Source organism: Haemaphysalis longicornis, unplaced genomic scaffold (genome assembly GCF_048455015.1).
Source record: "Haemaphysalis longicornis isolate Haplotype H1 unplaced genomic scaffold, Haemaphysalis longicornis Haplotype H1 scaffold_7, whole genome shotgun sequence".
NCBI lineage: Eukaryota > Metazoa > Arthropoda > Arachnida > Ixodida > Ixodidae > Haemaphysalis > Haemaphysalis longicornis.
The window spans coordinates 74899965-74926280 of NW_027526422.1; the positions used below are offsets into that span (position 1 = coordinate 74899965).

A 26316-nucleotide genomic window follows, 5' to 3' on the forward strand; every position below is an offset into this window, starting at 1 on the left:
GTTGTAGAGTGGTCTGGTTGAAAGGGGAGTATTGAGTTCGTCAGTCTAACTCCGGGCGCACTGAAAACCCATAAAAAACGCCAAAACTGTTCGTACAGGTTCAGGCATAGAAGAGGTTCGTACACAGCGCCGCCGACCGATGATCGTCACAGGAAATGCGAGAAATAAGCCGCGAAGTTTACCCGCGACAGCCAATAGGACAGCCATGGCCGCAATGACGTCGTTTAGGCCATGCCAGGGGTACATAATGAGGACAATTGAAGAGAGTGCGGTCGGTTTTTCCGCGTCTTTCACAGCGATTTGCGCGTGGCAGTGTAATCGCTTTCACGGCGATTACACTGCCACGAATAGGTACAATCAATCAATCAATAAATCAATCAATCAATCAATCAATCAATTACCTGGCTGACAGCTGATGCTGGTGCCAAACTCAAGCACAACAGGGCTAGGCGGTGCAGATTTTCTGATGTACGTACGGTATGAATACAAATACTAATCCTCGCAAAAACATGAGGTATTCTTTTCTTCTGCGCAGCAGATGCAAGTTTCCTTGGGTACAGCATTTCTAGACTCTCTCGAGGTCTTCTATGCAGGCCCGGACACCCCGCCGATCCATCAGACGAATGAGTGGTCAACCAACTGCCGAAACAAGGATTACTTGACCATCGTAGGGGGCAAGGTACGTGGTATATAAGCCAGTGATCCCACAGTGTGCGCTGAGGTGTTATTGACGAGTTTGTGGTGCAGGTATCTCAAACCATACGCTCAAATTAATGAGAGTTAAGGGTTGTTAAAACCACTGGTACTGAACGCGGCAACAAAATTTGGCTTTTCTTCATGGCCCTTTGACACCAACTGTTAACGGTCATTTTCGCAGTCTCTGTAGTTTGATCACAGGTGTTCAACATCATTTAAGTAACTTGGTTGGTAAAACCTGCCCCCCCCCCCCATACGACCACTCGCAAGGTAAACTGCAGTTTAATGGGACAGACAACCGGTTTTGGGGGAGTGCATGCGCTCTAGCTTATATGAAAGCCAGCGTTTTGTAGCGCAAGCTACACTAAACTACCTCGGGCAGTCTTTGCGGGGTGACCAGTTTTGCCCTTGAGCGCTAGAGGTCAAACCAGAACCCCTTCCGCAAGCGTCCGGCACGTAGCAGCGGCTCGATAACGGGGAGAGATAGGCGGCAGGGGAGAGATAGGCAAGGAGGAAAAGGAGACCCGCGTGGTACCCATGGGCGGGACATGGCGGAGGAGGGCGAGGAGGCTGCCGCCGCAGCGATAAGCGCGCGTTACGAAGGAAGGCCACGAGGCCACGTGCGGCGCAGAACGGGGAGCGATAGAGGAAGACGAACATCAAGCTGTACAGCGGCGAGGCTTAAAAAACGCCCTGAGGCGAAAAAGAGAAAAAAACGCTTGTTGCGTACAGCTTCCCTACTTTCAAGTCTTACGCATTAGTGTGAGCTTTCTTCATTTTTGTATACTGGGGTACCGCAAGGAATTTCAAAAGAAAAACAGGCGGAAATAATTTTAATTTTGCACTAAAATTTTTGAAGTCTTAAAGGTGGCGACACGCGGTGTCTAAACGTGACACTATCTTACGTGTTCCAATATTTACTGAGACTTCAACTCCTGATCTAAAAGCCGCATGAAGGAATAGAAAAAGTTGCATAATATTGTTGTTTTAGCCGGGGACAAGTTTTTATACGCCACTTTTAATCTCACGTGCAGCTAAAAGTGTGTTGCCGTACGGCTGACTGTCATGGTGGCCAGCCTTCCTTTTGGCCGACCACGTATGGCAGGTAGATCTAAATTTCCGATTTCAAAAATTCTAGAGCGCTATCAGCAAAACCATTTCGGGTTAAGGTGTTTTAAGCGATGCCCTTTCATCTGGGATAGAGAAAATTTGTTCAAAAATGGGTTGTCCGTCCCTTTATGCCAATGAAACCCTTAAAACTGGGTCTCAAGTTACTTCCCATTCCGCATACTGACGGAACATTTTGGCAAACCTTCCCAAAAGAAACCCACCTTGTTTAAAAACAGCCGATTAAAAATGGAATGCGCTAAAGTGGCTATTTGGACTTGGTGGTTGAACATGATTATTACGGGACTGTGCAGCGCAGCTTGCACACGGACAGAAGGGAAGAGAACTAGACACACACGAGCGCTGGTGGTCACCCCGCGCTCGTGTGTGTCTAGTTCTCCTCCCTTCTGTCCGTGTGCAAGCTGCGCTGCAGTCACCTAGTCAATTAAAAGAAATTCTCGTAAAACAATTGTCACGGGACACATAGGCTGACCCTTGCTTAACTTGTTGGCTAAGCGCAAGGCATACACAGGACGAGACAAGAGATGGGCGCTCGTCCTCGTCCCATCTCTTGTCTCGTCCTGTGTCTGCCTCGCGCTTAGCCTACAAGAATGCATCACCAACAAGCCCAACTTTACACTCTCCTTAAAGGAGCCATGAAGAGAAAATACAACTTCGTTTAATTTGAAAGAACTAGGATTCAGTATCTCACTCAGCTCCATTAGAGCCACAAAAGATGTTTTTTTAACGAAAAGAAAGCAAGAAGTATTTAAAAACTTTCAAATTTTGCGCCACAGTGACTTGTTATGCGCAAGAATGACGTCATACGGGCCAACAATAAAACATAATTTTCAGTGCGTTAACTGCACGCTAGCATTCAAGTGATGCGGTCAAATGGAACTAGAGGCCCCATTACAGACGTCCAGTCATGTTTCGTCGCGACAGGTGAGTTAGGCGGCCGCCAATCGCACAAACAAGGTTCCGTGACGTCATAGAAAAGTTGCGGGAAATTGGCTAGGGGGTCGCGACTGCTTCACACGTTTTCTTTAATATCTCCGTTATTTGTTCGAAGATTGCGATGATATTGATATCATTGTTATCGGAACTAAGCAGTCTTTCTAATAAACCCAACTTGTCTTTTGTCTTCATGGCTCCTTTAATTAACCCACAGGTCATGGGTCATGGCCCTCACAGGGCCATGACCCACCACCGACGACGACGAGGGAGCGGCTGGCGCGAGCTCTCTTGAGTGAAAAACTTTATTAGACGAGAGGCCTTATAAAGTTTTTCACTCAAGAGAGCTCGCGCCAGCCGCTCCCTCGTCGTCGTCGGTGGTGGGTTTGTCGCCTTCTACATACTGCAAATATAGATCGTTCGCATGATTCACCTCGTTTGTTCTGCCGCCCCGTAGCAATATCACACGGCCACCTAAATCCCTCGAATCGGATGTTGACTTGCCACGCCATGTAGTTGCGGTCCACTTTGCTGTTCGCGCCTGTTCGCAGGGGGATTTTAAAACGTTTAAAAAACGGTCGCTTTGATATAGCTACACTGCTCATATGGTGTAATTTTGTCAATGATGTAAATAAAATTTCTGTCCAGCTAAGCCTGACCATTTTACCCCACTTTCTGGGCTGAAAACAATATAGAACTTTGACTTCACATCCAAGTTACTCCATGCGCTATTATCGTGCCATTATTTTAATAAAGGAATTTGCACGACCGCACGCTTTGAACTTTACATCATGGTCGTAGTTTTCAAAGGACGCTAAAACATCTAATGGCTACGAAAAACTCAGAAAATTGTAAAACTGCTGCCTGATCCCGACTGGTTTACTATAAAATGGTCCGTCGAAGAGCTACAGCGTTTTGGACCAGCATTTCTCTTCATGATTTTCAAGTTTGGCGGTGCTTCTTACGATGCGTCCTCGCTAAATTTTGCAGTTTTCAGTCGTGCAATCCTGCCAAGTTGAATGCAATTCCGGTGTGTTCGAGAAACGCCAGGATGGAGTTCGGTGTCTGGTAAGCAGCGCGCGTCTGTCACCCTTAGTAGAAAAGGGGAAAGCAGGATAATACAATCGCTATAGATATAGCTGCATATATATAGAAGCCGAAGGTCGCAGCGAAAGGTAAAAGGGCTGGAATGCGCAGTACAGCAAACCCAATGTTTTTGTTGATAGTTACGCATGCAAGGCAACAGATGCCGGGAATTAACTGTGATAATCGATAATTATACGTGTTTCAATTAATGGCTCAATAATAATCGGTTTCAGCGGATGAGTTCAATCATGGAATGAGAGCCACGTACTTGTGCCTCAACACTATTCACGGGTTTGGAATTTGCAGAAGAACTTCAAGGATGTCGCAATGGCTTAAAAAATGACCTTCCTGTACTGCTCGTAGTGCAGATCGTGCAGAGAAAGAATGCCTTTCTCTGGTTGCCTTAGTGGAGAAAGGCAACAACAACCACCGAAAGTAAAGCATAAAATAATGACAGCGATGTTCAAGGTGATATAATATAGCATTTTGGGAACTTAAATTCATTATGGGGGATAAAGATGAATACAGGCGAATAATAAAATTAAACACAACGCATACGCATTTAACGTATACACGTGCACACACATACACGTTGCGAACTCTACTTTACAACCCGCTATTACAATTTTCCTGAAATTTTTTGCAACCGTATTTTACCGCATTTTTCTCACTTTGTGAGCCCACCTCAGCTGGTGTATATCAGTCCGAAATAACGTATTGGTGTGCTTCAGCAAGAGCCTACGTGAGTTGGCACAACGAAAGTATACAGAACTCTGTTTACAACTGACCATTACTTAAACTACCGGGTGCCGTACGTGTGGCCAACTTTAGCGCGATAACACATCATAAACGCCCAAACCTACACAAGAGCGCTTTTGTTAGACCGGCACCGTTCGTGGGGACATTAACCGTGTGTTTCTGCCCTGGAAGTGACGTAACGCAAGCGCGGCAAACATACTGCCAACGCCCAATGCTTAACCGGAAGTACGTCACGATGAAAGGGACAGTTACGGTATTCTCGTAAATGTCCCTTTTGAAAACGTCCCTTACGGTACGGTATTCTCGTAACTGTCCCTTTTGAAAACGTCCCTTTTGCGTCCCTTTCATCGTGACGTACTTCCGGTTAAGCATTGGGCGTTGGCAGTATGTTTGCCGCGCTTGCGTTACGTCACTTCCGATTGTTTGCTTTTAGCCAATCAGGGCTTGCCAAAAGGGACACTTTTGAAAGGGACGCAAAAGGGACAAAACTCGGGAATACCGCCCCTGGTTTTGCGACTCCATAATATCTTGGGGGAGGCAGAATAGCGTTTATGTCTTGACACTCGTCTTCAGCTGAAACACACGTGCGTTCTTGTTCTGTAATAACGTACAACCGATGGGGCCTGGGATTTGAATTTTTTTTATTTGCAGTGCTGTGGCGCTGTTGCCCACTGGGCCAACAAGCTGGAACTAAACATGAATTCTTATATGCCGTATTTCCTCGATTTTAAGCACCTCCTTTTTTCCACGACCGCGATGCCCAAAGTGAGGGGGTGCTTAGATTATGAAAACCTAAATTACCCCGCCCTCGCCAATTTTTTCGCCGCCGTATCTCTGAGACACGGGCCCAAAGAATATTTTTTTACTTATCGAGCGTTAAAAAAAAAAAGTACAGGCAGTGATCCCACCACGTACGTATGATATACTCAGTAACCCTCACTACCATTCGTTTCCATTGTGCCGCTTGGGTCACCGCTTTCAGTATCCCCCAGCAGGTCGTCTTCTGTTCCGTTAAGTGGTTTTAATTAAAAATATCATAAATTATTTGGCCACAACGTCAACTCGTATCTATTCCCACGCGCCTGAATTCCACCTTGCGATGTTTGGTTAGAGAAGAGGGTGCTTAGATTCGCATGCAAACTTTTCTCCCAATTTTTTTTCCGAATGTAGGGGAGGGTGCTTAGAATCACGAAAAAAAATACGGTAGTTTGCGGAATACGATAGCTCGATAGGACTAGTAGGGGAAGTATTCACCAGGGATGGCCTAATGGCTATAGAGTTACTAAGTTATTTGCGGCGAAACGAGCGTATACGAGAGAAGTTTTTGATTGATTTTGTGCAATTATCTCGCCTTTCTGCATGGCGCAATTTTTTTTTACGTTGGAAGAGGTAATTTTTATTTTTTAAGCCACTATAATGTCGTTTTTTAATTAAAATCAGTGTTAGCTTCGGTTATGTATGCCAGTTTTGTTTAAGAGTTGCTCAAGGTTTCCTTTGCGCTAAGTATTTTTGTCGTGTACCAACCGCGCCACCAGCTTTCGTAGCTAGGAAAACTGCTTGCCCCTAATACTTATCACAAGAGGCCGGAAGCCAGCAGATCATTATAACCGAAATAAGTAGGCAAGAAATGTTACAAAAATATGCACAAAAGCGGTGTCATAACAGCTTCACTCATATCTATATGTATATATGGCTCATGGCAGTGTGCATTTCGACGAAAAAACCCGTGCTTTAAACGTAGTATGAAACTTTGTGAAACGATGCGTCTTACCTTCGTTTTTGCAGCTCGAGTTCACCGAACGGAGGGTCTCGGAGAAAATCAATTTTGTGCTAAAGACGTACAAGACCGGCGTGTGCGACAATGGCTACTGCACTCTCGGGAAGTTTCCGCGGACAGATTTGACCCTAGATTGAACTACAGGCGTTCGTGGCACGCGATAAAATAAAATAAATACTGAAAATGTATTTTCACCACCTGCGTTCGTTTCGGGCTCACTCAGGACAAGCTACTAAAAAGTGAAAAAAAATAAACAACAACCTAGGAATCTTGAATTTCGAATAAAGATCCCTGAGCCAGTTGCAACATATTCTAATAAAAAAATCGCGGGACGCCTAAGCTTTCGTTATGAGTCGTGAATGTGAACTCAGTCTTGCGCTGTGACTAATGTTTTCAAGTTTTTAAGCGGGTTACGTTTTCGAGTTTTGCGATTGGACTGGTGCGAGTTATTTCTTGGAATTTCTATGTTAACCTGTTGCTTGTAGAGCGGAATTACTTGAATGATATTGTTCGTAAATCTACCGCCACACAGAGCGGTTTGGTTGGATGGTGAGTGCTGCGCCGCTGGGTTAGGACAGCGAGGACGGAGTTTGGTGACGTGTCGCTATCGCCGGATGCCAAACAGCGGTCGCAACCACCGCGGCACTGCCCTGTTTCCACGTGGCTCTGCGCATGCGCAAGCGTTGCCTAGTAGCGCAATCCTTTCCTTGTACTTATTGCGAAGCGCGCGCCATGAAATGTTCCGCAGACACGCGGGTTTAGGAGCTGTTTCCCTGCCACAGACGCCGCCGACACCAATACCGTCCTTTTCGCCCGATGGGCCATTCATGTTGTCAAACGCCGACTATTGTAATAAGGCGCTAATGAGTTCACATAACGCGGAAGTTAAAGAGATAGGCAGGCGATTCACAAGTATGGAAGGATCATGTGGTGTTTAGGATAAGGGTGTAGTGCGACGCGTGTTTCCTCGAGTACGAACACGACCGCACTCATGCACCCACATTCATGTACCCACATCAACTCGCACGCCCGCCCGTATACGTGTGTAAGTACGCCCGGCTGCACAAGTGCACATTTTCGGGCAGGGCGAGTTAACCGTACATTGACCTTTTCTCGCACTTTTTTACACAATCGGATTGTTTTCTCTTCGCGTGCACTGCCGAGTCATGTAGATGGGCAGGGTTTGAATTTTCGGGTACGCTATTAAAATTTCTCTCTGCCTTTTTTTTCTTCTCTATTAGGCAACGTGTATACGCCTAAATACATTTTAATTCAGGGGCATTTTGTTGCCTGTAAGAGGGCCTTACATAACGCCGCGCAGCAATAATAAATGCCATCTTTACAGGGACAGGGAAGAGTTGCAGAGAAAAAGAGTAGCTTCGAGAAACGCCTCTTTTTAAAGCGGAGCTTTCTATGCCTAATTGATGGCGTTAAATTTCCCGCCAAAACGCACTGCAGAAGCGCGAACTTTACCCAATGGGCCTTACAAAACTATTATCATGATAAGCGAAGGCACATAAAGCGTCTTAAGAAGAAAAAAAAAAAACGCCCCCCATTGTCGGAATCGAACCCGTGGTGTCCCTCTCATTACGAAACCGACGTCTATCTAACTGCGCTATTCCTTTTTTTTCTTTAATGCATGGAAATTTTATAAAACTTCAAAAGACAAGACACTTAACACGCAATAGAAACACTAACAGATAGCAAAGGGCAAGGACATCAGTCGAACAAAGATCAAAACTCAGGCAAGCAAACGCACGCATCCAAAAGAGACAGCCACTCCGGGGGATCACTCGCCGCAGCATAAACGCTCCGCACCAACGCCGCCTGTTCCCGAAAAATGCACTTGGTCGGCCTAGGGGGTTCCGCATGCCGATCAGTCATGCGGCACTTTGCACAAGCTAAACAATCCTAGGACAACAAAAACGTCATATGGCAGTGTCTTCAAATGGCAGGAATCGAATGGTGTACGCGGTGATGTCAATGTCCTTTTTTTAGTGTCCGCTGCAAAACGTCCTAGAACAACATAGCGTCCCGGCACAACACAAAACAATGATCAGTTGTCTCTGGTTGATTACAGAGGCGACAATTGTCCGACCAAGGAATAGACATTCCCTTTACGCGCAGCCATGTCTTAACTGGGAGTGTGGAAGAATGCAACTTGAAGAAAAACGTTTTTGCATTTGGCGGAATACACATACTCATTACGCGTTTTAAAACATTGCTTTTCTCCTGGCCTAAGTAAGGCTGGCGAAAAATAGGCACCGGGAATAGACTTTCAATAAGAGTGCTCGTCACAGTTTTCCTTGACATGCTGAACAGATATTCCAAGGAAAACCGTGCGGAAAGAAAGTTAAAAGACTCCACGACCTCCTTGAGAAATCCCCATGGAGGCTTCGTATTAACTTCGCCCATACACATAAGCCAAAAAGGCAAATGGAAACTTATGCGCTGCTGAAGTATAGTTAATAAAAGTGGGTGATCAAGCAATTTGAAGAAGAAAAAACGAGACACAACTTGCTGTACAAACAAATGCATGAGCCCAACACCCCCTGCCTTTAAAGGAAGAAACAAGTTGTCCCTGCGCATATGTTCCCATTGAGAACCCCACACAAATGTTGCAAAAACTCGTAGGGCCTGAACTTCTGCTCGCGCACAGTGCAGCACTTGAAGAACATAAAAATGAGCTTTGTGGCAAGGAAGACATTACACACTCTTGCACGTGCAAACACAGAGAGGTCTCGCCCATTCCATGCCTGCGATGCGCGCTTAACTTGCGTGAGCGCTGATGACCAATGAGGCCCTGTGTTCCGTATTTGATGTAACGGCACGCCGAGGTACTGAAGTGGGGCGCTATCCCAAATAATACCGGCGGATCTGGATGGTTTCGTTCCCCATTGTCCGATCCAAAATCCATATTAAGATCCGCTCCAGACACATCGCAGAACTGCTTAGTCACTGTACGGGCTTCCTGGACACTCTTTTTGTCAGCGCAAAAATACGCTATATCATCTGCATAAGCAAGCACCTTAACTTCGCACGATTGGAAGCAAAAATCTTTCACTCCTTGACTTTGCTGAATGCTGAGACAAAGAGGCTCGAGGTACTATGCGAACAGCAACGGCGACAGGAGCCAGCCTTGTCTGACAGACGACTTGATCGCAATCGGCTTAGACGGAATACGATTGACGATAAGCTGTGTAGGGCACCGATTATAGCACAGCTTGATGCCTTTATATGACACATCACCTAAGTTGGCTGCTGCCAGAAGTGCGAATAAGAAATCGTGAGAAACCCGATCAAACGCTTTTGCAAAGTCAGTTTGTATTAGGGCCACCTGATCTACCGAATCGGACACGCACTCCAAGAAGAACGAGCAATATGAATATTTGTGTGAATACTCCTGCCCCGAATACCGCAAATTTGGTGGGACCCCACTAAACTAGTGATTACAAATTGAAGGCGCCTAGATAAAATTTTTGCAAATATTTTGTAGTCAACGTTGCAGAGGGAGATTGGTCGGTAACCCTCTACATACCTTAGTTTCTCTGCATCCGCAGTTTTGGGGATTAGCACCGTGTGTCCCGAATGAAAGGTTGGCGGCAACATATAATGATCATAGGCAGCCGTAAATACGTCCAAGAGAACTGGAGCAAGGATACCAGAAAACTTCTGATAAAGCTCCCCACCAAGGCCATCTGGCCCCGGGATCTTGTTAGTCACCATCATGCACTCGTCATCTGTAAGCCTGCGAAGTAAGCCAATGAGAGAAGGGAACTTTAAATGCCGAGTATTAATACTGGACCCCCCAAATAACGTGCTGTAATGTGTGTGGAAAGCACTGACAATTTCATTTGCTTCAGTATACCTAACCCCTTTGTAATAAAAACTCTCACCTCCCCTCGCGGGAACCCCTGTGTTGATGCGACGCATTGGCGGAGCGGCGATGGGACCGCGTTTTATAGCGCGCTGTTACGAATCGGCCAGCGCCGCCGTACTGTCCCGCACCACTCCTCGGCTGTGCGGCGAAGCCCCTGCGTGCTCCTTCGAAAACAGGCGCAACCATGTCGGTGGCAAGTTGCGACAAGCCGCGTCAGACGCTTCGCTCTCGGCGCATTTCAAAACTTCGGCGGCTGCCCGCGAGGCTCGTCTCCACGCTCTTCAAGGACACAGAGGCCCCGTCGATCGCAACGGAGTCCTCCTCTCTCCCCTCTCTCGGACTCAACGTGCCCGAGGCTATGAACGGCTTACGAACTCTAGAAAGAGTGTTGGGCGTGTTCCCGCTTGTTGCGTTTGACCGTTATCGCTTTTGGGTGTAAATAGAGCTGCCCAAGCGTTGTAAACCATTCCTGTTAGAGCAGCGAATCGATGTTGTCGCTCTGCTCGAGTCCTGTATTGTAACCTCGCCCGTCGGGGCATTGTTCTTTGGCTTCGGCTCACCTCTCGCTATGAAGTAATCAGTTACGTTAGCCTACGGCTTCTGGACTTCTTCACGGCTGCAACAGCGGCTGGCCGCTCGCATCATACACGCTACCACTCGTATGTCGGAGGCCACGGAGCTCGGATCGGGTGCCCCCGCTCGGTCGCAACAGCGCACAACGTTGAGGGGACTGCGTAAGCCGGTCCAGGTCGATGACGACGTTGGCGTACTTATAAAGCGGCGTGGACTCTAGGTGGTTGAGCCAAGCGTGGATGTTGCTTCGCCGGAGATCGGCACACCGGTTATATGCGCAGCGCGCCCGAAGGAGAGGAAACCGCGGAAGAGAGAGTACTGCACATGCGCCGGCCCCAGCGCGTCTGCCGCGGCTATGACGCAACGTGCCGCGGCTATGACGCAACACAATCCACTTTAATACAATCCAATCCAAATCCAAGCCAAACCAATCCAATCCAATCGAATCCAATCCAATGCCCCTCGCGAGAGAGTGTTCGCTATCGGAGAGGAGAGGGGGTGAGCGGCGGAGAGCGCAGCTGGCGCGGCGAGGAGAATGGGGGAGGGGCGGACAACGCCGACGACGACGACGACGACGCCGGAGGGACAAGGCGAGTGAATGAGATGCTCTGCATCTAATAAAATTCAATTATCGCCTTTGCAAGTGCGGATTGGCGCTCATCACTAAGACACCCGGCGAGAAGGATAACTATCAAATAACCTTTCAGTTCTGGACCGAATTAAGGCACCGTGATACTTTTCAGTTACATATTTTTGCAATTGTCCTTTAACAATTCCAATTTCTTCCAAAGTTGATCCCGCATTGACTGCTTCCAGTTCGTGAAGTGCTACGAATGTACGGGAAAGTTCCCGTACATGAAAGCGTTTTAAAAACGAAAGCCGAGCTGACTCCTCTATTGCATCATTCCTAATTTCCTGTTTAAAGAGATCCCATTTCTGATACAGAGATAGTTCGGGAGTAGCTAGAATAAGGTGCAAGCAATCAGATACCCTTTTGCAAAAAAATTTCGTCAGCCAGTAGAGAGGTATCATTCCGACACTTAAGCAGTTTGAATTTTGAACTTTGACATTGACTCAGGTTGCATGACAGAAAACTTCACGTTTTAAACATCTTTCTTTTAAAAAGGGGGATCCGAATTTTTATAAACCAGGTTGGTTTAGAACAAGCAATTCGGTAAATGTGGCCATATTAGACAGATAGCGAATATTTGCGAAGTTTGGGGGATTATGCTCAATGTTCCGCGAATGTGCCTCGCCCCACGTTGGACTAGAGGCGACCACCAGCCGTTAAAAGCAGCGAATGTGACCCTGGGGAAAACGTAAGTGCCCGGGAAGCCTGCCTAGCTGGTGAGGTAATACACGACTACCGAACTCGCCCCGCGGCTACCGCGTTTCTGGCTCTACGAAAGGACGTTCACTGCACCTTCCCTCTAATGATTTTGGGCGCAGCCATAAGGGGGTTCGCAGTAATGATGGACGAGGTCAAGTGGGGATAAATGTGGACTCGAGGCGGTTAATACCTTCTTTTACTCTTAATATCGGCGTAGAGGCTACTTGACGTGTTTCTCAGAATTTTCCTAAAGTTAACCGAAAAATTTCTTACTTTATTGCCTGTTTTGAAAAGCAATAGGTTCCGCTCCCCTTATTCCCCCCCCCCCTCTCCTCCTCACCCCCCCCCCCTCCAACACGCGTAAACACGACTAACTTCCCGTACTGAAGACATTGTCAACGTTCAAGAAGACTGGACACAGAACAGAAATATACACGTGACGAAACCGTGTATTTCTATCTTTTGTGCCACTTTTTAACGCTAAAAATTGTCTTCAGTATCAAGTTACCAACTAGACCAACTTTCCGTCCTTAACTTCGTGTAATACGCCAGGCAATTTGGCGTTCCAGCGTTTCCCAGTTCGCAGCCGGGAGCTGAATATCGCGTTGCTGCATCCCGTGCCAGTAATTTAGGGCGATTCAGATGAGCGCATTTTCAATTTTCGTTTCCTCGCAACTGTGCACATTCAAAAACGCTTATGGACGCGTAGGCTCTGCGGCATCGTCTGCTACGTACAGTCCGGGCGCTCAATTACAACTCCCCGGTGACAGAAAGACAGGTTTCCCCAGTGTTAAAATATAGCTATGGACTTTTGGTTAATAATGAGAGCATTTCCTGATGTTGCCGCCTTGTGGAGCAGGAACAGCTAAGTTCTACAGCTCAAGATGCTAACCACACTCCATACCCTTAACTTTTCTGCTGAAATAAACGTTTATTTAATCCCCCCTCTTACTATTTCTCTCTCACTGCGAAGACACATTTTTGGGGGTCAAAGCTGAACAAACTGAATTTCGGAGAGAGGAGGAGAGAGGGAGAGAAAAAAAGAAGCCTGGAAAGTTAGTTTTTGGAATTGTCGTTTATCCTGGGTTTTCTTAATACCGGTCGCCTAATTGCGTCTGCTCGTTAACCGGCTTAAACCTTCCTAAAAGTGACAACCCTGTCCATCCTCTTTCCATCCTCAATACGTTGGCGTGTTCGGCCAAGAGGCTGCGCATGGGCTTTTCTCTAAGCGAGCCAGAGTTGATCCAGCAGCTATGACGATCGAGTGAAGTCAGACACAGAGGCCAGAGCATGTTCAAGAGAAGAGGGCAGAACGGTCGTTTATTTCATATCGCATCTTATGTACACAAAGGCGACGAAAGAACAGAACAGGCAAGAAAACAAAGTGCATAGAAGTGCCAAGCCTTGTATTGTTTGTTTTGTTTCCTAACCACATTTCCCGACACAACACAAGCCGTGCTCGGTCAGTAAAATACACACTGTAATTCGTAACGAGGTTAGAGTTTCTCTCCTCGGCCAGGACGTAGCACACAGCTTTGCGAGCGAACACGCAGCTCTTCCACACAGCAGTCTGTTGTATACGCTTTTCTGCCCCTAGGCACGGATACCAGAGCAAAAATGTGAGCCCCTAACTTTTTAGCTTCGATTGGCAGGCAGCTGGCAACTATGTGGCAACACTATATATCCCACGCGAGGGCCAGGCAGCAGTCTAGAGCAGACGACGCAGCCTGCGTGCGTGGAACTGAGCACTAGCGCTCTGAGCTAGCAGACGATACTAGCAGGCGACATGTTCGTTACGCTTGCCGAGTGTACGCACACTGAAGAATCATTGCCCAGGGATTTTGGTTCGACACTATGTCGCCGGTTTACGCTAACGGTCACGATGCAACTTTGCTATCACTCGCATAGTTTATTTTGTTAATTTACAAGTAGCAATATTTCTTCACCAGATCTCCGTAAATTTCCAACACACTCACGTCTGCTCATCGTTAGACGTGGCCGCACGTGTACATTTTGCGTAACTAGACTTACTGAATGAAGTTTGAAACTAGAAGTGGTGCATGACAAGCCCGACAGTTCTTCATCGATCCCAACCCTTCCTTCGCATTCAATCTGCAGAAATACGCTGTTTGGTTAGAAACGGCAAGATTGCCGGAAGTTTTAATTGACGCTGCCGATGAGTCACTTTTGTTTCACACCGTCAGAAAAAGCCGGAATATAGTTCACGCAATGGCAAGTGCCAGCTGCCTTTACAGAATCGACAATCAGTTCCACTTGGCTTTCCTTTGCAGTTTCCCGAAAGCCCTTTGAACAAATTCAAGAGAAACTGAAACTATATATAAATGTGGCTTCCGCGTAGTTTGTGGCTATACGTGCTCGCGGGGGTGATTGTTCGTCGACTTCTCCCGTGCTCGTCGGAGACAGCAACACATTTTTTTTCCTTTCCTTTTCTGGTCGACAGAACTGAGTAGGTTCGCCGCCCAAACTGGTATTTCTGTGAGGCTTCTTTGGCTAACCGGCTTGTATAACGAGGCTACGCACGAATACGGGGATTGAATTTCGAGGAAACAGGAAAAAACTTGTGAAAAGCGGAGAACAGCACGTTTCGCCGTTCCGAGGAGCGCTACACCATACGTCAAACGCGGTTTTTGTGGGTTGACAAGCAAGATGCTCATGAGAAGGTGTACGAGATTGCCATTTGTTTTTTCTTTGCCGTCTCCATCACGGATGATCCAGTGTTGAAACGTGAACGCAGTTACAACACAGACACAAGTTTAATGTCATTTACCACAGTTCGCTGTTTCACATCCCCTTTCATACCTTAAAGGTCAAAGAAAGTACAAGCACTAACTCGCCGCACCGTGACAGATGTCGACGGCACGATTTGATTGTTTCTGCTTCCACCTCCCAGATGGACTATTTTTTTCTTTCGAAACGAATAAAAAAGAAAGAAGTACATTGTTTTTTCCTTCAAACCATTTCGAAACATAAATGTGCGGAGAGGATCAAGTTAGCACGATAGTTTATCGTGCGCAGCGATCCCACGCGACGACAATAGCATCCGCATGCACACGGCGCTTTCGACGTGGTGCATACTCATGGGGCAGACAGGCATTAGTACGAAAGACATTTTCAGCGTGTGTTGCCCCGGAAGACGTAATCGTTGGAAACGGCGAACCCTCAGACAAAGCGACCCTCAAGTGATCCACACCTTCTGACTTAGGATCCTTTTGTGGCTTTGGATTCATCGTTCGAGTAGCGCAGAAGGTATATCCGCAAGACAAACTGCGGGCGTGGGCGATTCCCTGTCGGCCTGTGTTTTTGGCGCGCTGTTTGAACAACAAACTCGCTGCGTTTTTTTCTTGCAATGCGGCTCTGAATGCTGGCACCATGAGTCAGCAAATTATTACAAAAAAAAAAAGAAGTGCAGGGAGCTAGACAAGCACCCAGTTTAAAAGAGGAGGAACCGAACTCGAAACGGTGCGCTCGTCGAAAGCCAAGTAACCGAGGCGAGAGATATTGCCGATGGGTAACGAGGAGTTTAATATAGAAAGGCTGAGAGACTACGCTTACGCGTCAACTACACATTATAGCTACCACCGTCGTCACACCACCACCACTCCGAGAGAAAGACGGGGGATGCAAAGCGAACGAAATCACAGTCAGTATAGCAGAGTAGCCCACGGCTCAGTACGGCTGCACAGATGTATCACTAGAGAACCTCCTCCTCACCCCTGGTACAGACACACACACACACAGGTCCTCACGCCTAGAAGGAATGCGTTACAGACTGTCGTGTCGCTTACGTACTCTAAACAACGTGGAAAGCTTGACTCGTGGAGAACGTCTGAGTGGTTATCATGACACGCGTCTCGTGACTAGTTTATCGACTGAGCTCCGAAAAAGGCGGTCTGGTATTTGTTTCTTTACAACTCGTTTTACTTATTTCGACATGCACACGCAGTTATTGTTATAGGGTCACCTATCTATATACCCCAGCGGTGTTATTACTGTGTCGAGTCTCCTCCATAGCCCGAAAGTTGTCTACACGACAAAACGAATTTCGCGCCACGCTCCGATGCGGAGGCACCGCCAATCGCAGGCGACGCCGCACCTGCGGTAGTTCAGCACACTGGAGTCCCGGAGTATCTTGGGCCCACTGCAGTTATATGCTGACGAGTGTAATGATGACCCGATGTAGGCACACGCTTTTTTAACGCCTTGTATCTGTTTTCTTTCATCGCAAATATCACGTAAGAGTGACCCGGGCTGAAACAGGCCGCCCTTCAAAAACACGTTCCGCGCCAACTAAAACGAAAAGCGTGAGACGCAAGCGTGAGACTTCTGGCACCAACATGACCATCCACGAGCGCCAGCGCAGAATGCCTCCTGAGAAAATATTGCCCCTCGTTACGTTTTCGCTCTGATTCGTGTACCCGTCGCCCACAGCGTGATGAGGACAACAGCGAGAAGGGATTAAGGGCCAAACACATGTGCGGAAAGCGACGCGTTTTCGCACGCGTTCTCCCTCTCCGGAAACCGGTCCGGCAGTGGTCAGGAAGACGCACGAACGCCACGGGACCGGAGAAGAAAAAAACGTGTGCGGAAACGCGTCGCTCTCCGCATGTGTGTTCAACCCTTTAAAGGACACGGGCCCACGCGAAAGCCTCCTTGAAAGCTCCAGCGTGTGACGACTAAACGATAGCGCGGTAGAAGACGTACGCCGAGAGGAAGGCCTTCCCTAACAATGGGGATTTCCTTTCCCCAAAGGGGAAAACGTTTGGTTAGCGGGCGCTTCTTCCCTCTCGATATCTCGCTGACGTATACACGTTACACAATTGAGTTGGTGGAAAGCGGTGTAAAAATGGGATTCGTTGCTCTATGCACGGTTCGCTGGGAACCGTCGCCGCGCCCAAGTGAAGTTGGAGTGCGGCACAAGCAGGCTCTGAGATGATTTTTCTTTCTTTATTTCTTTCTTTCGCGCATGCGCGGTCTACCGGTTTGAAGGCGCATCGATTTGTTTGACGAGTGCGCTCGAGGAAGGAATGGGCGATGCGGGGGAGCATTCATTCTCTTTTCCTTTCGTTTTAAAACAAGCCGGAGGTCAAGCTAACAGTGTGGGTGCGTAGACATTTGTAAGCGCGTCGTATAGTCGTTGACTTTTCACGCCTAGTTCTCGGGCGTTCTGACAGTTCCTGGATGCTTCTGACAGTTCCCGACTACGTAGCGGTTCCTTTCTTAAGAAATGTGCGAAGAACTACGAAGTTCTTTTAGCAAAGGCGAGCGTTTGGGAGCTCGTTAACATGAAGAAGACTGAAAAACAAACAAACAAAAATCCCAATATACACCACCGAAAGATTAAGGCTAAGAGAGTGTATAATGTGACCTGATGCCAGGCGACGAAATAAATCGACTTACGTGCCTTTACCGTTGTAGGCCTCGTAAAAAGAAAAGTCAATTCAAAACAGTCGAGTGAGGCCATTTGATGACAACGCTAAGATGCTAGAAGAAAGATTAGGGAACGAAAAAAAAAATTGCTGGGCAACGAGGATTATTATTATTTCTTTTTTGCAGAGTGCGACTTCACCTATAGCCGCAACACACGACTTGACATTGCGCATGCGTATACTGGTGGTCTTCACAACACTTCCGACCCGAGAATGGGCGCTACCACTTATTTCTTCCCCGTCGATCTTATGCTTGCCACAGGCATTAATGTGTGTGTTTGTGTGCCGTGTGTACTTGTATCCCCGACTAATGTTAACAAGCATATTGTAACGAGAGTAAAACGACACAGTCAATTGCACTTTCGTATTTTTTTCTCTCTTACTCTCCTCCGCAGCCAGCTATCCCTTTACGGGTATGACCGAACGACTTCCAGTGCCGACGTGGACTCGTTTCGTGGAGCGACGTGACAACAGACGATTCCCTGCCCCTCTCACGGCTGCTGGAGCGACAAAACTGAGCGCGTTTCCTCACCGCGTTTTTTTTTTTTTAATTTCGATTGATTTTCTGAAAGCTGCCGCTTAGCGATGCGGTATGTATAAGCTGAGGCTTGCGGAGAAGGAAAACTTCCGGCGGAGTTGATTTCACCAGCGGTCTCACGTGATTGGCTCTGTGCGTCATCAACAGTGACGTTTCTGCGCGTGCAGCCAATCACGGGACATCACGTCAGAAATCAACCCCTCCGGAAGTTTTCCGGCCCCGTGCAGGATTTTGGCCTCGCAAGCCAGTTAGGGATAATCTTACTGAATATCACCTGTTGGGGTTTTTATTCCATAAGGAGGTAAAAAGCTGGCTTCTTGAATCCGGCGAAAAAGCTGGCTTCTTGAATCTGGCGCCACTATATTCTCATACCGCTAACTAGAAACGAGCGGGAACCAAAAAGCTCCTCCGATATAAATTTTTCCAGTGCTTAGAGTAGCGAACGACAAAAAAAAAATTAGACGATTTTCTGCCACCGCGAGTTTTATTTTCCCGCTTTTGCAATGCGGAGTAGGCGGCGAGAGAAAAAATGTCGTCAGTCGAGACCCGAAACGCCTTATACCGATTGGGTCACAGGGTCTTGAGGTACCGAAGCGTTGGGCCCTACTTGATTGATAAACTGGCCAGGAATTGCAGGTCAGTTTGGCCTTACAATTCCTAATCAGGTGATCTCTGGCCATATGTCGAGACGGAAATCCTCCGCAGCGAACGTACTGGTCGCCGCAGGGCGAGTAACTCCACGAGGCGAGCGTCGCGGTACTGGAGTCGGTCGCAAGATTGCCCAAGTAACAACGAAGGCGGCGACATCGTTTGATTGATTCAAATCCGCTTCCTCAAGGCTATCAGGAACAGGCCGGTGAGCATCAAAAGGGAGAGTGCGAAAACGTCGTGCCCGAGGATGTTGCTCGTGCTCTTGAAGAGCTGCTTGGAGGGAAAAAAATAATAAAATGACGAAATAACTATGTAGGGTACTGCCGCATTAAACAGCCGTAACAGAGCAAAACCTTCCGAACCAGTGAGTGTTGCAGCCCTTCTTAGGGGTAATTATGCTAGTATTTCTACCCGTTCTTATGATGAGGCCATTCTTTTCGGGACCATTTCTTCTGGAGACTTTTTGTGGTACGCCAGCTTTCTTCCCGGGCAGCTTTTTTTTCCGGGACCGGCTTTTTTTACTGCGCCAACAAATATTTGTTTACTGGGTCGGATTATTGGTACCCTCCTTGCGTATGAGCTGTGGTAGTGAATGCTCTCGGCAAGGTTCCTTAGTTTTAGCTTGCCTATAAAAAAAAATAAACATTTTCAATCCGACGTATACGTGAACTGCCTTCAGTGGCGCAAATTTGTGACCCGTAATAACGGGCCTGCTTTTAGGGCGCAATTCGTATTTGCACCGTCCTGTTATGTTGCGGACGCTACGATTTGGCCAACGTCAGTATTTGAGGTACGGTTGTGCAAAAGAGTAACTGTTTCGTCTTTTTGTAGCTCTCCCAAGTCACGCAGAACACCACCGTCGGGCAACCATTTTCTCGCTTTCCCTCTGTCTCACTCGCTTTTAGACATGTGTGTCAAGGAAGGGCACAGAAAGAGCTCAAAGCCGGTGTAGAAGTACGCGCGTACGCATGACGAGTACCGTTGTAATTCATATTGTATATATTTATAGATTCGCGTGGAGACAGATATATTATTGATATATTTACAGGACCGTATGCGCTATGTACAAAAAAAAAAAACAAAAGAAAAAAGAACGGCTATCTCTGTCGTGAGCGGCAGAGTTACGGAGAGCAAAGGAGAAACATTTACAGAATCGCGTGATGCCGACAACTGCGCTATTGTATACATATGTATATAGTATATGTACCAACGTAGTACAAGACACGGGCTCTGCAGAAAAGACGAAGAACAGTCGCACGTCGTCGTACGCACAGTCGCGTCCTTCTCTCCTCTCCGCAAGAGAGGAAGGGGCGCGCTAAAGATTGCTACCAACTGCTGGAGGATGCTGCTGCGAACGGTGCTGACGTCATCGGACACAGCCTCCGAAGCAAGCACTGCTTGTAATGACCGCGCCAGTGAATACGGAAAAAGAAGATCGGGCTGGGAAGAGAAGCGGGGAAAGAGTGGCACCCTGGGGAACAACGGGAGTACGCAGGGGAAGAGAAGACGCACACAGGTGAAACACGCGGCCGCCGGCGTGTATTACTGTAGCCACAAGGGACTAATTCTTTACCGCATAGTTTGTTGCTAATCCTCCTCAGATTTTGGCTGGGGATAGACCGAGTGGAGAAACGGAAGGCCGAAGAAAAAATTTTTTTCACCTGGAGATTTCACCCAGTAGAATGCAACATGCGCCGTCAGGGCCGGTGCTTGCATGCGAATGCCACGGGGCCGTGTTAGGAGTCGTGCTCGGCATTCAAAGCCTTTGCCCAGTCCACTGCCAACGGCTCGCGAGAGGCCATTTCTGCCAATATTCAACGCACGAAATGCCGAACGGTGCGGCTAGTGCGCGAAGCCTACACCGTATACAATGACCGCCTCCTGGCTCCCCCGCGATCGAGTTGACGATAACGTACCAGTACATCGAACTACACAACCGCTAAACCTTGTGCCTGAACCTTATTCACTAACATTGTTTTCAACCAGTATCGGTACAGGCATTAAAATACAACTTTTTTCTAGAAAATATTATAATTTATCGACCATGAAGCCGACAGCGGATCAGTTTTCAAATGTTCCTGCCCATCCGACAATGTTTCCAAATTTATGAGAATTACGCTTGCATAGAGAGTGCGACCAACTGTAATAGGAATGCTCTGTAGCCCGGCCGTTCCACTTCACGGCGCAGTTTTGGCGGCAGTAACAGAAGTGTCAGTCTTTATGCTTTGAAATGCTCTCCGCCTGTTTGGAACGCTCGGCTGCCAAGGCAACGCTACCGATCACGGAGACCATGCTCGCACGCCTCGCAATGGTGCCTGAACACGCCACTGGGAATGCCTCACCCACCTCGCATTCTTGCAAAAGCCGAGCCCGACCCTTTCAGGCCCTAAGCAGCCGACAACGTTCGTGCCGACGGATCATTCTCGTCTGACCAAGATAATGAAGTTGCTCGCAATGCCGACGGCTCCAGTCAGTTTGAAGGACCTCTACAGACCGCGTGTTGCGCGCGTGAATCTTTTCTTCGTATTTTTTCGAGTCGGATTTGAACGAGAAAGCACGAAGAGCTGTCTTTTGGAAGGCAATCTAGCATCTTAAATTCTGATATCCAGCGTATTGGGGAGGCTCAGATGGCGTAATGAGAGTGGGTCGTATCGCCAACGAGCGAAACGAACTACGCGATGACAACGGATTGCGGCCACGTCTCGATCTCCCGCTATTCCCTTTTGTAAGCCCCCAAAAGACCAGCCTTTGTGACGACAGCTAACGATGCGCTTCTCTGTGAGTCAATGGTTGGAAGGCAGGGCGGCCGAGGATGGGACGGGATATGAAAGAAAAAAACTGCAGGGAGAAAGGGAAGCTATATTGCTTGTGACGCGCCTACGTCATTAAGTGCAGAGCATTCTTTCTTGCGCTTCCAGTAGTCACGTGACCGGAACTCGTTTCTTTCATTATACATTATGTATAAGGAGAGAGTATATACGTGTATATCCTCTATGTATAATAACATACTTGGTATAGAGTACGAGAACGACAACGGAAACACACAGGCGCCGCTACCACCGCGCGCAAAACACTCGGGCACCCGCGGTGGAGAGATGATGGTGAAGATAATATAGACAACACTGCACGCGCTCCGGGGACACTCCTTTAACTCATCACTCATAGCACCATGTCGCGAAAATGAAAACGAGAAGCGCGGTAGTGGGGGCAACAACGACGCAAAGAAGTGGAGGTCTCGGCGATCAACGGGAGCGTTTGTAGAAGGCCCAACACTCCGAACCCTATAGGACACAGGCAGCGCGCTTCTCGGGAGTTTTACATTATACACGCGAAGGAAAACTTCATTGCGAAGAGGAATGCAACTGTTCTGAACCACTTTAGGCGACAAAAAATAAATAAATAAAAGAGGCGGGAAAGGGTCGTAATTAAAAGCCCGCCTTAATCCTCCTCAACTCCTTCGATTCCGTGCTTGGCGTATGACACCAGGTAATATACACATTTTTTACTCCTTTTCCTGAAGCATGCGTAGCACGAACAATTTTAACTCGTCTCCTAATATGTTTGTATTCCGATGTCCACGAATTGAGAGGAGCGCACCGACTTCGTATCGAACAAAGATGTTCGTATGCAGTTAAAGGTACGAGCCTTCAAAAGCACATTTTTTCTTTCAGGTGTATAAGGTGCATAAGATTCCTTTGTGCCTCTTCGCAGTGAACTCGGTACTCTATTTGTCAATAAACTGCCAAACCACATTAATGTCGTGCGTTTGAGAAGGAGTCAACCCATTCTGAAGGCTTTCGAGAGCGCCACGCACCCCCAATACCATGTTAGAAGCACTAAACGGTTATAAGATGCAGCTTGTCGTGACAGGGCCAGAGCACGCACTTACTGCACTCGACTGGTTCTGACGTGGACATTAGATCTTGCGGGATATCACAAGCACAACGATTACGCGCACAATAAATGTCGCATTTTCCGAAATTTTGCAGTTATATGGCGTAGCATTGCAATGCAATGCACAAATTCTTTTTATATATATCATAACGCTAGCATGGGCTTTATTCTCTGCGAACTGCCCTCCTCATTTACCGTACGCATCGACAAGGTATTCCTAGCAGGTGTGTACACCTTGCAAGGAATCGAAGGACTCGGAACCACGTGATCTCCAAAGGCGGAAAACAAGGCAGAAAAGAAGTTGAGGTAAGGAACGAAAGGGGCTGCGCTAACAGAGAGCGTAAATTGAACGGTGGCGTGGTAACTATTTCTTTGTTACTGCGACGTCAGAGCAGTGTTGACACCGCTGGCAGTTTCAGCTTGCTTTTTTTCCCCCTACCACTTCGGCATCCGGCACCTCCGAGTCCGTTCGGCCATGCAGGCCCGAGAAGCGACGACCGTGACGGAGAGGAACAACTCGCGTTAAAAAGGGAATGAAAATAAAGTAAACAACGGAGTTCGATCCGAAAGGGAATTCCAGGCAGCACGCGCTGACGCATCGCGGCCTGAATTACAAGCGACAGTGCGAGGATCACGGGCAAGATCGAAGCCGCGGCGGCGGTGAGCCTTAACGGTCGGCAGGCGGTCTCGCCTTTCCGCGCGGAGAACCAGAGGGTCGCCGGTTTACGATCGAATAGACCTTGAGGATCGGTTTACGATCCCGCCTGAAATACGGGAAGCGAACTGCGACAGGAACAGCCGCGTAGCGTGAGATCTCCAATGCGGCAGCGCGTTCGGCGTTACGTCAGACGAGTGAACAAAAACCGTGAATGGCCGCGGGTGTTTACGGTCAGCAAGGGGTGGAAATAGACTCGGTTGAGGCTTTAAAAAGGGCGTTGCGGACGTAACGCCTTTCATACGCCTTTCTTTTTTTCTCATTGTTCCTACATTCGTTGAAAAAAAAAACTGCATATCTAGTCTACGACCCCCGCCCCCCCCCCCCCCACCTTATCTCGCTGGCCAACATGAAGACCTCGGCGTCTCACTCTTTGTTGTTGGCTGGTTTGTTTCAGTGATCATAAAGAGCAACGAATAACAATAAAATTCGAATAATAACAAAATTATTTAACCCCTCCGGCAGTACGCGTAGCGGGGACTGATAAATTTATATATCCGTCGGCGAACACGACCTGTGTCTGCCCAAGTGGAACACGTGCTACCTGGAATTCCTCCCCTTCAATAACACCCGGTAACAACCACGCTCTTCACAACCACTCCCAAGGAATAAGAGATAAGAAACACCGGGGACCGGGGTAAAAGTCAACGATCACTGAACGTACACACACCGGAGACACACGCATAACGCTGAACTCGCGAGCGCCACGTGATTGTTGCGGTAAGAAGAAGAAGAACGGTCTCGTCGTTTAGACCTCGCTCTCTCCATCTCTCTCTCTCTCCCGTGTAACGTGTTACTCTCCCTCCTCCGGTGCGTATACTCGCCGTTACGTCATCAGCCCCTGCGTGTATACATCTATGTACAAGTCCCCCTCCGCGCACCCAGATCGTTGCAGTCTCGAGCGGCGAGCAGTGTCGAAGATCACTGCGGCTACAGAGTACACAGAGACGACGTCGACGACCACTGCAGCGGAAGGCATAGAGTTTCCTAGGGTCGCTAATACAGGGGGCCGCCCGGCGCTGTGCTGCCGCCCCACCCTTCGTGTGGCAGTGATGTGGAGGAGGAAGCGCAACTCACGCTGCACGAGCCTTTGCTTACGTTGTCCCCAGCTTCTATCGGCCCCTGCGTAGGTTATGGAGTTGCCGCATAGTTTAGGGCTCGCATTTTAGGAAAGAATACACCTGCGGGGTCAAGTGTCGTCGGATGGTTACGAAATTGCTTCATAGTTTAGGATTCGCATTTTAGGAAAAGATACTCCTATGGGGTCAAGTGTCGTTGCATGGTTATAAAATTAGGATTAGTTATAAATAGTTTAGGATTCGAATTTAGAAAAAATACACCTGTGGGCTCAAGTGTTGTTGGATAGTTATGAAATGGCTTCATAGTTTAGGATTCGCATTTTAGGAAAAGATACTCCTGTGGGGCCAAGTGTCATTGCATGGTTGTGAAATTGCCTCATAGTTTAGGATTCGCAGATTAGGAAAACATACACCTGTGGTGTTAAGTATTGTTGAATGGTTACGAAGTTGCCTCATAGTTTAGGATTCACACTAGAGGAAAAAATACACCCGTGGGGTGAAGTGTCGTTGGACATTCTTTTTCGTTATTACTTTATCTTCTCTACGCTTAAAATATGGAAACACGGCATGTCCTAATTTCATCCCGCATTAACGAAACAACTAGAGAAAGCTGTGATCGTCTGCCGAGCTCAGACACAAAACACCCGCCTTTTAGAACGCTTCCTCCGGGAAAACATTCCGACGAGTTTCCCGCGGGGTCCTCGGCAAGAGAGTTAGAGGTGCCATGAAGACAAGATACAACTTGTTCAATTTGAAATAACTAGCCCATGGAAACCATTCCAGCCAGGACAGATGCTGTTGTAAGCAAAACGAAAATATTAAAGAACTTTCAAATTTTGTGCTGCAGCGTGATAAGAGCTAGCACTAGAAGTATTTTTATCAGCGTGTTTACTGCACGTTAACATTAAATTGATACGATCAAATGGAACTACAGGCCACACTACAATCGCCCAGTCATGTTTATTGACGTTGGCTTAGATTGGCAGCCGCCAATCGCACAAACAAAATTCGGTGTCGTTATCTCAAAGTGCCAGAAAGTGGCTGAGTCGCCATTGCTTCCTGTTTTCTTTAATACCTCGATTATTTCTTTGAAGTTTGCGAGAAAATTCGTATAATTGTTATCGGGACAAGGTCTTTTCAACGAACGACACTTGCATTTTGTCGTCATGGCTCGCTTAACACGGCAACGCTTGTTTTTGTTTTTCACGCAAGACGTTGGACCACTCGCAGTAGAACAGGGAAGGAGGGTGTGCTTCCTTAAATTCAATGTTTTCCCCCGCTTCATTCCGAATTATGCCCCGCAAAGCGCTCGTCCCTTGGGGACACACACCACAGCATGTGACAACGCTGACTGAATCCTCCGACGGAGATACGCGCTGTGTTCGTACAGCTACCGTTACCCTCGAAATAAAAACGGCTTCATGCATTGCACTGGTAACGATGGACAATTTTACGCTAACACCAGCTACCTGTGATACATAAACATTCTCGTGATCTAGCTGGATTCCTGTGCGATAAAGCCTAGAAAATATTTTTTATGGAGCGGCTCGCGCCTCCCTCAACCTAAGAAGACAAACTAGAACGCTTCTTTACTTCTGGCAGGTTACTACACCATAATTCGCTTCAAGACGTGGCTACGAATTTACGCTCCACAGCTGGAGCGCCGGAGCCAAAGGCTTGTTTTTAGTTGCTTCGGGGCAGAGATTAATATAAAACGCGCAACGGAATGCCGCGGAGAGATGCTTCCTAACGGTGTGACGGCAGTACAGCGCCGTGCCGTATACCCGCGGCAGCGGAGAGCCCCGCGCGCCAGGAAAGCTCGCCTACGAG

At 47.8% G+C, this 26316-nt stretch overlaps 1 protein-coding gene across 5 annotated transcripts in view; it reads left to right on the top strand.

Moving 5' to 3' along the window:
• The window catches only part of LOC144145978 (uncharacterized), a 48271-nt gene extending 30139 nt beyond the window's left edge, over positions 1–18132 (top strand). For 2 of the 5 annotated variants that reach the window (XM_077677863.1, XM_077677867.1), the window contains 3 exons: positions 594–679; positions 3748–3825; positions 6388–6587. In XM_077677863.1, the coding sequence (XP_077533989.1) occupies positions 594–679; positions 3748–3825; positions 6388–6516 (293 nt within the window). In that variant the 3' untranslated portion in view covers positions 6517–6587. Of the gene's footprint in view, positions 1–593; positions 680–3747; positions 3826–6387; positions 6588–18004 lie in introns of those variants that run through there. The other 3 variants (XM_077677865.1, XM_077677866.1, XM_077677864.1) reach the window with 3 other exon arrangements.
• The last annotated feature ends 8184 nt before the right edge of the window (positions 18133–26316 follow it).